Source organism: Trachinotus anak, unplaced genomic scaffold (assembly GCF_046630095.1).
Source record: "Trachinotus anak isolate AG129_WGS33_773 ecotype Australia unplaced genomic scaffold, CSIRO_AGI_Tana_v1 ptg000013l, whole genome shotgun sequence".
NCBI classification, from domain to species: Eukaryota; Metazoa; Chordata; class Actinopteri; order Carangiformes; family Carangidae; genus Trachinotus; species Trachinotus anak.
In genome coordinates, this window is record NW_027273864.1 from 9,806,009 (window position 1) to 9,817,594 (window position 11,586).

An 11,586-nucleotide genomic window follows, 5' to 3' on the forward strand; every position below is an offset into this window, starting at 1 on the left:
CAATGAAGACTATTGGCACAGTGGTTCAAAATAATTGCCAATCATTCATGTGCCTTATAGATCAGGCGATGCTCTTGGAGGGTCTTCGGTCAGTGTTTAACCTGTCACCCCTAATCAAATATTAATGTGCTTTTTACACCAATCGGTTATCAATCTGTGAATCGCTTAGTGTTGCTGTTGAAATGTTTGTGTGGAAAGAGTGGGCAGTGGGCCTATATTGTAACACTTGAAACAAGAATACTACTTATAGACAGAGACGTGGAAAGATATCAGAATAATCATAAAATCAGGATGAGGATTGAATTTAATCTGCTGGTATTGGGGTTAACTCAGCAAACACCAGCAAAGAGAAATGTTTTTGTATTTTAAAAACACCTCAGGTGAAATCGATGCTGTCAGCGGTCAGAACTTAAAACAAACCACATATTTTAAAAGTACAATACAAAGACAAACACTGCTGCCAAGAAATAATATCAGATTTCAGCACAGGTTAATATTAAGTCAAATGCACTTCCTACCAGTGAGAACGTTTAAATACAAATTTGATACTTGCACCTCACCTGAGTTTTTCACCATATTGTACTTTCTACTGCTTTACATTTATCTGAAAACTTAAGAACTATTAGTTAGCCATTAGTCCAAGATTTAACATACAAAAATATGACTTATAAAACATGATGCAATGTTATAAATGAATCCCCCAGACAGTCTGTAATGTATAATTAGCTCCATCTCGACCAGCTACAAAATAAAATGCTACTTACACATTAGTCTGACAGTAGTAACAATGCATTATGACTTTTACTTGTAATCAGTTTTGCTACTTTTAATGAATGATCTGAATGCTTCTTTCACCGCTGCCTGCTGCCAACTAAAACAGCAATATAGCCATGATACATAACCAAAGTTAGCAAGCAAGTTAACATAGCCTCCACTCACAGTCTACAAGTACAAACCAGTGAAATTAGCTTGTTGCTAACTTATGATGGATAGATAATTAGCTAACATGTTGGTGCTGTTTTTAATAAACCATGTTTTGAACAATTCTTTCTTTGCCAGTGGCTTTCTCATCATCTTTCTCTCAAAAAACAAATGAATGAATAATAAAAGCCTTGAAATAAATCAAACCACGTCGGCTGCAATAACAACATGATTTCAGTTGGTGTGCGTCTCTTGAAAGTGTGCTTGAGAAATGCAAACTGGAAAACAGCAATAAAAGCAATATAGCCACCTTCCTAACACTGACGGGTAAGCCTGGGAACGGGGGATCGTGTGTCATCAGTGATACATCTTGGAGTCACCTTGCTTCGACCAATCCCTTGCACCAAGTCTTCTGTCGCAACGCTTGAACCGGCAGATCGACTGAGTCAACAGCCACACGTCACACCGTCAGTCATTTCCTGAGTTAAGAACCGGTGCTGCATCTAAAACCGTCCACCTCTAATTGAGAGAGACGTCATCTATGGCCTGGTCATGAATCCACGGTATTTGTTCCTTTTGTCATCAGGTGCCCCTGAGTTTCCCCAGACTGAGGGGTCAGCTGGGTCAAAAGGAGGATGTGTGATGGGTCACTGTGGTCAAAACAGGTGCAAAAAAAAGAGGAAATAGTGGCTACTGAGGCCAGAGGTGCAGTGGTTTTGTGTTTGAGCCCCATAATTAGGGTTACAGTAGTTATAATAATATAAGTAATATAAATCTATTCCCAAGCGGTTTTCAACTCTTCTTGTGTTTAACTTCTGACGAGTTATGTTTAAATGGCCCCCTTGGGTTGTTTGTCTCTATATATTTTAGCCATGTGATAGACTGGTGACCTGTCCAGGGTATACCCTGCCCTCGTCCAATGTCGGCTGGGACTGGCTCCAGCCCCCACACAACCACATATGGATGAGCGGTATAGCTAATGAAAGAATGAATGAATCTGTTATTTAGCCAGAGTGCCAGTGTTTGACAGTGGATATAGGTGATGCATGTGAGAGGATGAGCATCCCAGGGGTCTTGCTGCTGTTTGCAGGTGATAATTGGAATTGGCCAGGTCATCTGTACCTCTTGTCCCCAGGAATCATTCATTACACCACTGGGAAGAGAGGTACAAAGGGGTCAGTAATGGGCGGGACATATGAGAAAGGATAGTAGAGATGCGTGTTGGAAGGAGGGCCTTTTAGACCAGTACATATAGTGAGGAGGAAGATGAGAGTAAAGAGAATCTTTACATAGGAGACATCTTCAACAACTGACCAACTGCAGGACAAGCAGAGTGAGCTTCTGCAGTTAGAGGACACCTGTGGGACTTGACACTAAGGTAAGGATGCTTACTTACACTTCTATGTAGCCTTACTGTACTCTGTCTAAAACAAAAATCCTTAATGTTAGAATAAACATTACAGTGAATAGTGTTGGATCTCCAGATATAATGAAAGGTGACTATCATTACCTGGAATTACAATAAACTGACTCCAGATTTTATATTTTAAATGATATATATGTAAAATAAGTTTCAGTGTGAAAATGAATGGTTGATTAAAATCTTTACTGCAGTTGAGTTTGAAATACACTTAGAAAAACTGCGATTTGCAATAAAACATCACAGTTTTCAAAAGTGTTCAGTCGAAATATTTAAACTAAAAGCATTATTGTAGCTCAGCCTAAGTGTCTTGATGTTACTGTAAAAATATTAGAGCACCCTAGTAACAACCACCTGTCAGCCAAACAGAGTCTGCTGAGCCTTATTGAGTGTATTGAGTATTTATGAGTATGTCAACATTATGAAATTTAAAATTTGTGTCTAAACCAAATAGATCAGATAAGATAGCCTTTTTTAAATGGGCCTCTGATTGTCTATCTTTGCCCATAGGTAGACAATATCATGTGTGTATCTCGGCTGGTTTTGCTGCTGGGGCTGCTTCTATGCGTGGGGGCACAGCTGTCCAATGGCCAGCACTGGTCCCATGGCTGGTACCCCGGTGGCAAGAGGGAGCTGGACTCTTTCAGCACGTCAGAGGTCAGGACTAATGTGTGTTTGTGTGCCAGTGTGCAGCATTGTGTCAGTCACTGAGCATTTTCTGTTGAGAATGGAGACATTCTTTACCTCTTTAGTTATCTCTCATGTTCCCTCTCTCTCACACGCTCTTTCTTTTCTCTCAGATTTCAGAGGAGATTAAGCTGTGTGAGGCAGGGGAATGCAGCTACTTGAGACCCCAGAGGAGGAGCATTCTCAGAAACATTCTTGTAAGACAGCAAAGAGAAAACAGAGTTCAGCCGTCCCATGTCCAGTGCTGTTTAAAGCCTAATGTCCCACAGTAATCAAAGAGCTTTATACCCAGTCGTGAGATTATTAACCAATCAACAGTTAATGACTCATCTAGCAAATATAAACCTTGTCAGTATAATTTCTTCTATTAACATGAGTGGTGTTAATAGAAACACTATAACATAGCTTTCTTTCTATTAATATAAAAATGTGAAAGAAGGTACACCAAAATCTAAAGTCTACTCAATAAGGAGTCACTGGCTAAGGTATTGTGTATTGTGTTTTGTCCTTACAGAAATGTGTCTGCACTCTGTACACAAACACATGCATAAAGCCGTGAATACTGTATCAATACACTGACCATAATGACAAAAAGCTGTACTATAGATGCACCTTACATACTTACATCCACCTACCTGTAGTGTGTCTTAACCTAAATAACTCTCTCCACAGTTGGATGCCTTAGCCAGAGAACTGCAGAAGAGAAAGTGACAGCTTGCCAGCCTACACCACTTTTCTACCTAGTGACCCTCTCCATCAGTATCCTTGTCTTGATGTGAAACAACTTTATGTTTATCCTCTGATCTTGTCTATTTATCACTAAATTTGGTTTCCAGCATTTCATGGATTTCGCCTGTGGCACACAAATGTTGAAATTATAATGCCCCATAATAAAGTATCTATTTTGATATTAACTTTTATTTACTTTTTTTGTGTGTCTAAAATTGTCTATGGCATATGATATGATATGCCTCTTTTTTTTTTTACATAATGAGGCCATAGTTCAACATTAAAGGAAGGGTTTCTTTAAAATATTTCCTTAAAATACACAATCCTCTTAACACAAAAAATATGAAACCCGTTCAGCACATAGTGAGTGTCCCAGGATGCCTAACGCCTGAATGTGATTTAAGTGAATTATCATCATACTATCAAAATCATAATAACTTTTCTGAGGATTATCAAAGCGAACACGCCATTAGTGCTAGGACGTCACTGCGCATGCGCCAAATAAGCTAGAGAAAAAGATGGACGACACGAGTGTCTGGTCTCCGCTGCTTGCGGAATCAGACGCTCAAAATAACACTATTAGTACCCCTAACGCGGCTTCTGTCACAGATGCTGACAAAGTAATAAACACTAAAATAGATAGTACCCAGGTTGAAGGTGAGTTTTGTCTAGAATGTGAAAATTCAGCCGTATGGCGTCCTGCCTGCCGAGCCAACGTTAGCGCTTTAGCTAACTGGCTAGCCGTCTCAACAGTCGAGTGAGCTAGCTCCTTAGCTAAATACGCTAATGCCAGCAGTCTAACGTTAGCTGAAACGTTGGGAGTTGCTCAATTGTGTTATACCGGAACATTTTAATCCTTAGACCAGCCGTACACTGAAAACCACACAAAGTCAAGAGGTTGCTCGTTTTCACAGGTCTGTAAGTGGGTGGCCAGTCGCTAATTATCGAAAAGTCACCCAACCCAGACGGCTTTTTCGACCATTTAAACTAACCACATACCGGTAGTTCAGGTTAGCAGGTTGGGCAGCTAGCAGGTTTGGTAGCGGAGGCCTCCAAATAACTATATACCTTTTACTGGGTGACATTAACTATCCTCTCTGTGGCAATACATGGTATCCTAATCTTAATACTTGCCGGAGCAGTCAAAGCAATGGACTGTAATGCAATGAAGCAATACTGTAGCTAGTGACAATTTACTGTCTACATGGGTGTGTTCATAGATAAAGGAGTATCAGGTTGGCTTTGAGTTTGAAGGCTCTCAGACCCCATCAGCTGAGCGTGATTCATCAAAAAGCCATTTGTACCTCAGTTTGTGGCCTTGTTCAGTAAAATAAAAATACTGTCTAGATGAGGGTGTGAATAGGAAATGTTTTCTCCTATTCAAACATTCATGTTTTGAGATACAGTGCCTACTATCTGTGTTTTCTTGTTAACTTCTACTGTGATTATCATTTGGTAAGTACAATATTTGAAATGTATCAGCAGACAGATATTTCAGGCAGAAATATGTGTATGTGCTGTTTTACTTTTGGCAGTCCCAGGTTTATTTGAGCTGTGGGTATTATTTCCCCGAGACACTGTATTTTAGTGTATAATTATTTAATTGCATTACATTGCAGAAGTTGGTAGATTACATTTCTGCTAGCACATCATGTAAGTGTTAAGCATTGGGACTTGCAACATTTTGAAAGAATTTTATAGTCATTCATTCCAGTGCCTTACCTCTTATAACCTTAGTTTCATGATACAATGGTAATTTTCAGCAATGATTATGATTTTTTTGATAATTTGATCAATGATTTATTCAATGACAGGTGATCTTCATAAACATAAACATTGAATTTACAGTTATAGTGTGCAGTATACATAGAATAAAAGCGAATACACTAACACATTTTTAGCTGTAAATTAATATGAAATGGTAATTGATTTATAATCAGTAATGTTTTTTGTTGATTACCAAATTGAGTAAATGACTGATCATTTCAGCTGAAGTTACAAATCTTCGTCACCACCACTTTATCAGTTATGTCCCATGATTATACCATAATAGCTAAACCATATCAAACCATTCACCAAACCATGTCATTGTTAAATTATGTAGACTTGTTGTCCTTATTGTCAGTAAGGATTAAAAGTGATTATCACAATAATACATCAGTTCTTATTTATTGATTTAATTTTATTAGAGTTTGTAAAAATGAAACTCGCGCTCTTCACAGACAAGTTCTTCACGGTTGTAGTCACACTCATAACCAAATCCTAGCCCAGACCATTGAGACATGAATAGTACTCATCTACAGTGTTGTTGCAGGATGTCAGATATGTGTGAGTTCTAAATAACTGTGTCAAGTGAAAATGAGCAGAGGATGCTATACTGTATTGATAGTATCAGGGCAAAGTGGCTGACCTCTTCCTGCATTCAAAGGATACATGACTGCAGAAGTGCAGTGAACAATGAACATGCATCAGGCACTGAACAAGCAAAGCAAATGCAGTCAAGAATGAAACCATGACTTTCTTGTTTGGTAGCAGTATATGCTAAAATGTTTAAGATTTTTGTGTTGAATAAAAATAATTCAGATAGCAAGTTATACACCAATTTAGACATATTGTAAAATGCAATGATAGAAGTACCTCCTAGTGTACAGATGTCTCAAAGTCCCCAAAATGCTTTTGGTAAATAATGTGTATAATGTTATACAATGGATAACATCTTGCTTTAAATATGTTCTGAAGATGTGGGTGCTTCTTGAATTAGTGTGTAATTCAGTAAATAATATATATAATTATATAATATAAAAAATAATATAAGCTAGGCTCTGCATTTTCCATTGTACAGGAAGTTGTTATACAGAAAGTGAAAGACGTTTGAAGTTTAAACTTTTTTATTCTGTGAAGAAAATGTGAGTGATGGAAACATTTATTGGTTCTTAATTTGTTTATCATGCTTAAATAAGCTTCCACTTTGTTCACTGAGGCTTCATTTTAAGAGTGACAGTATGCTCTGCCACACAGGAAACCAGAAAGAAGAGGAGCTTCTAAAGGGTCTCCTCACTGACGACTACTGCCATGTGTGTGAGGCTGTGCTGCTGTTTGAGTCTCAGAGGCTGTCCCACTATGAGGTGTGTGCAGCTTCCCAAACACTAGTCACGTAACTGTAGTTCAGTTTTTTTTTTACCTCACCAGGTCAGACCCTTAATGATTATGTCTCCCATATCCCCCAACTGCAGGGAAAGAAACATGCACAGAAACTCAAGCTGTACCTGCATGCCAAGAAAGCAGAGAAGATAAACAGAGACTCCACAGCACCTCAGGTTAGCGCTCATTTTGAGATTTTACTTTGACACATTTTATTTTTAACATAAAGCAAAGATTGGAACAGTGGAGTGAACTGAAACCATAGTGTTGCAAGTACCCAACAGTAAGGAATCATAAGTTCAAAATACAGGTGTCCGCACAAGCATTTTGAATTTAAAAAAAAAAAAAAGAGAGACAAGTTGCCGTGGAGATTACATGCAAAGGCTGTAAGTGGAAAACTGGTTTAAGATCTTTCTTTTTTTACTGCTGTATTGATTTTGTTTACATTTCGTGTCAGGAAACATATATCTGTCTCCTGACCTGCCAGTGTTGTGCCTGTTTTTTGCAGCAGACCATGACTACTGATAAGGACCGCTTCTGTGAGCTGTGCAATATGGTGTTTAGTTCCCCCTTGGTGGCAAAATCACACTATGAAGGAAAAGTCCATGCAAAAAATCTTCGTAAACAAGGTCTTCAGCCCTCAGGCAAGTGTAGGTTGTGTGATGGAGAAGTATTGTCGGGATTTGAATTTTAATGTTTACATATATTTTGGCCAACAGTACGTCTGCCAGAGTTCAGAAGGTCAAACACACTTTAACTTAAACTGATCATCTTTCATTGTAGTCACAAACAGGTACACAGAGGTGTGTACTTTACCAAGGCTGACTCGGGAGCCTGATAATGCCGAAGACCAGAAATCAGCCCCAGAGGGTAGTATGGAGCATCTTGTGGACCCAGCAGCCACTACAACTACCACCAGCACAGAGGTTGATCTGAAGGACCCTGGCAAGTGCTGCGCTCTGTGTGCTGCTTCCTTCAACAATCCCCAAATGGCTTTGCAGCACTACAATGGACGCAAACACCAGAGGAATCAGGCCAGGCAGGAGCTGATCAAAGAGCTGGGAGACAATGTCCAACAAGGTAACACAGGGTCCTGACTCTTAGCGAAGCAAGATAACACGAAGGCCATCAAACACTGAAGGGATTAAATTAGTATTTTATCTTTTGCATAGTGGGATTTATATGTAAGATGAAACTGATGTGAAGAAACATATTTTTGTACACTCTTTATGTAAGTATCTTCAAGGAGACAGATAAAATCAGTATAAACTGGCAACAGCACAACACAAAACCAGCATGGAAGATCAAAATAAAAGACAAGAAACTGATTAGTGCACAGAAATGTGATGTGAAAACCCAGAAGAATTTTCTGCCAAGTTTCCAAAAATAACAACAATATTTGAAAAGACAAGTCCCCTCAGCCATGAAGATTTTATTCCTTCAGAGGTAGCAGGTTGGTGTTAGGTTTATGACAATATGTGTGGACAAAAGGCAGTTAGTCTAATTATGGTTCTGTTAGATAATGATGTGGCACAGTTTCAGTTAGTTACAAACTGCTAAAGTCAATGTATTTATAGAGCACATTTAAAAACAACAAACACTGACCAAGTGCTTTGAATGTTAATCTTAAGTTTCATGGGACTTTAATGTTCATTTTTTCACTGTCAGTTGTGTAGTGTAGAGAGGATTTGAAGACAACCGCATGCAAATGTAATGTTATTGTTTTGATGTTAATTTGAAACTCACTAGAACTAACTAGAATTGAAGAAAGCAAAGGAAGCAGTTAACTGACTGGTCATGATCATTTATGCTGTCTTTCCCTCCTCTTCCACCTCACCCGCTCTCTGTTGCCTATAGCCAACTCCTTGATGTGTCAGATGTGTAGTGTGCAATTTAACTCCGTGGAGATGTACCAGGCACACATTCAGGGAAACAAGCATCAGATTAGGTAAGATCAAGACTTGTCTGATAGAAATACCATGTCTACTGTCATTGAGTCAGAATTTGTACTGCACCTTAAATTTAACCTTAGCTACTGTAACTTCAACTTGCCTTTCTAGCACTCTGGCAACATTAAAGCTCCATTAAGTGGCTTTTTGATACTAACACTGAATGGGATGAATATTGTTTCCCAACCTCTGCAGCTTTATGTAGTTTTCAGCTGCTTTCAGCTTATGCTTTGGTTTTCAGCCAGGTTTGTGGTTTGGGTGTCATGATTGTCTTATATACATAATTGAGGTGAATCATGTGCACAACCCACCCCAGTGAAGTCAGTCTGCTCCCTCAGTATTCTCAGTATTGCATGCTTCACTTGCCTGATGAACACCTTGAAGGTTTAGGAGATGTAGCATAAATTTTTACGTGCTGCAACTGCAGGGATGGTATTGTTTCAACTGTGTGCGTGTGTGTGTGTGTGTGTGTGTGTGTGTGTGTGTGTGTGTGTGTGTGTGTGTGTGTGTGTGTGTGTGTGTGTGTGTGTTAGAGACATTGTGAGATTGTGGCAAAATGTGATCCTGGATACATCTACTGTAGCAGTAACTACTAGCTACTACAGAGGTGGTTTTGAGAAGTTTCATAGGTGTTTGTATGTCTGTAGGCAGATTTTGTCACAACTGTAAGATGCAGTCACAAACTTAACATGCTTTGCAGGTGTGTAGTTCACATCAAATTGGCCCATGAGTACTGACTAATTACGTGGTAGTGTGTAGTAATGACAACTACATTGTACAACTCATGGGTCGCTGTCGCTGCTGCTGTGATCCCATCAAATGATGGTCTCTACTTTTCTCCAGCATCCAGTATGCAAACTACCTCTGCTTTAATCATACATACATCCTCATTAAATGGTCATATTGCTCTGTGTAGGGAATGGAACAACATTTTAATTTAACCTGAAGCACTTGATAAGCTGATTGTATTATGAAACTATGTGTCTATAAGTTGGTTTTTCTGCTCTCTAATGGTCAAAAAACACATAATGGGGCTTTAGTGTGATGTCAACATTTATTACTTGATTTAATTGGATATGAATTCTTGTTCACATGCTCTTGGCCAGAGAGAAGAAGGTCATTGACCTCTGCAAATCCAAACAAAAAGTCTACAGCACATTTGCAGATGAGCTGGCAGATTACGTTCAGGTTCAGAAAGCTCGTGGAATTACCCCCAAGACCAGTCAAGTCCTCCCTCATGGTGACACACAAAAAGAAGATGAGGAAGATGAAGAGGAAGTACAGGAAGTATTAAACAAGGAGTATATCATAGAGCCGAACAAACCTGTGCCCAACGTTACTCCCACCTCTGACCCTCTTCATCAGTTCCACCCCGGTTGTTACTACCCAGCTGAAGGATGGCGTCCACCATATCAGGGCCCCCCCTGGCCTCCTCATGGCTGGGCCTTCAGCTGCCCTCCTCCAGTCTTTCCAGCCTCAGGGTCTCCACAGTTTGCCAGTCGGCCCATAAAGAGAAAGAGGCGCAGAAGACAGTCAAGCTCCTCCTCGTATACTACCTCATCATCTTATTCCTCCTCATATTCCTCTTCTTATAGCAGTAGCACAAGTGATAGCGATGATAATAAATACAAACGAAGAGAACAGAGGAGGATTAGAAGATCCAGGAAAGAGCGAGGCAGGAGGGCAAGAGATGATGACTCGCCCAAAGAGGAGAGGAGGAGAAAACGGCAAAGGAAAGAACGAGATGATGACACAGAAGAGAGAAAAAGAGAAGAATTTGGAGAGTCAGAGCAAGAGAGGAGGAGCAAAAAGCAAAAGAAACACGGCAAGCAGAGACGAAAAGACAAAAAATCTAGAGAGGAGGAGGAAGGAGGGGAAATGATGCTGGACAATTTAAAGCCAGAAGAAATGATGGACAATAGAAAATATACTGAAGTGCATATACAGGCTGAACTTAATGTTGAGCAGGGGGAGGGTGGGCAGGATGAGCCAGCCAAACCCAAATACAGAAAAGATAAGAAGAAAATGAAAGAGAAAGTAGACACTCGGACAGAAGAGGAGAAGCTGTGGGATGACTCGATTCTGGGCTGCTAGACTCAACAGGACCAGCTGAACTCTGACTTCTGATCTGCTGAAAATTGGGCAAATCATAAAGCTAACACGAGCATGAATTTCTTAACTGTGTATATTAAAATTTTGATAGACGTTAACAAAGCAATTTTCACCATCTGCTCTGATGGCCCAAACAGTGTTATTCTTCGTTGCTGTGCTAGCTGGCTAGCCATGCTAAGTCAATTTGTGTTTGTAAGGAATGAATGTTATTCTTATTTCATTGTGTTTTGAGGGTTTTCTCACACATATCCACAGCTATAATAGCTTTATTTTTTACTATGACACTTAAAAATGTCTTTGATTAAATTCATGTGTACAGTCAGCCACATTAGTTGGCTGTCATATTTAAGATTTCTTATTTTCTTGCTTATCATGTACAATTATCAAGAAGTCCTCTTTACCTCTTAGCCCAACTGACCCAACTGAAATTATGTTTGATTGTGTTATCTGTCCTCCTGGCAAGGATGTATTAGATTGTGGTCCCTTTAGCAGCCTGTGGCTGGCACTGTTGAGCTTCATTCAGAGCATCAATAAAGCAAATAAAAGCTGACAGATGTTGCAAGCTCAGTCATTTTGTGTCTTTTGAAGCTCCTGTCTGCTTTCACTCTGAGGCACATAGACTGTAAG

At 39.5% G+C, this 11,586-nt stretch overlaps 2 protein-coding genes across 2 annotated transcripts; both read left to right on the forward strand.

The window, feature by feature from the left end:
• Window positions 1-1,930: 1,930 nt before the first annotated feature.
• gnrh2 (gonadotropin-releasing hormone 2) lies at window positions 1,931-3,932 on the forward strand. The gene is made up of 4 exons (XM_071494220.1): window positions 1,931-2,299; window positions 2,852-2,998; window positions 3,142-3,225; window positions 3,701-3,932. Exons 2-4 carry the CDS (start codon window positions 2,864-2,866, stop codon window positions 3,737-3,739), a joined length of 258 nt encoding a protein of 85 aa, XP_071350321.1. The 5' UTR covers window positions 1,931-2,299; window positions 2,852-2,863; the 3' UTR covers window positions 3,740-3,932.
• Window positions 3,933-4,218: 286 nt separating this feature from the next.
• On the forward strand, window positions 4,219-11,509 carry zmat1 (zinc finger matrin-type 1). The gene is made up of 7 exons (XM_071494635.1): window positions 4,219-4,414; window positions 6,776-6,882; window positions 6,991-7,074; window positions 7,407-7,542; window positions 7,682-7,978; window positions 8,756-8,846; window positions 9,954-11,509. The coding sequence occupies exons 1-7, from the start codon at window positions 4,276-4,278 to the stop codon at window positions 10,939-10,941; spliced, it is 1,842 nt and encodes a 613-aa protein (XP_071350736.1). The 5' UTR covers window positions 4,219-4,275; the 3' UTR covers window positions 10,942-11,509.
• Window positions 11,510-11,586: the final 77 nt, after the last annotated feature.

Coding starts and splice junctions, on each gene's coding strand:
- gnrh2 (XM_071494220.1), top strand. CDS start 2,864: ATGTGTGTATCTCGGCTGGTTTTGCTGCTGGGGCTGCTTCTATGCGTG. Junction 2,999..3,141: donor ACTCTTTCAGCACGTCAGAG/GTCAGGACTAAT, acceptor CTTTTCTCTCAG/ATTTCAGAGGAGATTAAGCT. Junction 3,226..3,700: donor GCATTCTCAGAAACATTCTT/GTAAGACAGCAA, acceptor CTCTCTCCACAG/TTGGATGCCTTAGCCAGAGA.
- zmat1 (XM_071494635.1), top strand. CDS start 4,276: ATGGACGACACGAGTGTCTGGTCTCCGCTGCTTGCGGAATCAGACGCT. Junction 4,415..6,775: donor AGATAGTACCCAGGTTGAAG/GTGAGTTTTGTC, acceptor TCTGCCACACAG/GAAACCAGAAAGAAGAGGAG. Junction 7,543..7,681: donor ACAAGGTCTTCAGCCCTCAG/GCAAGTGTAGGT, acceptor CTTTCATTGTAG/TCACAAACAGGTACACAGAG.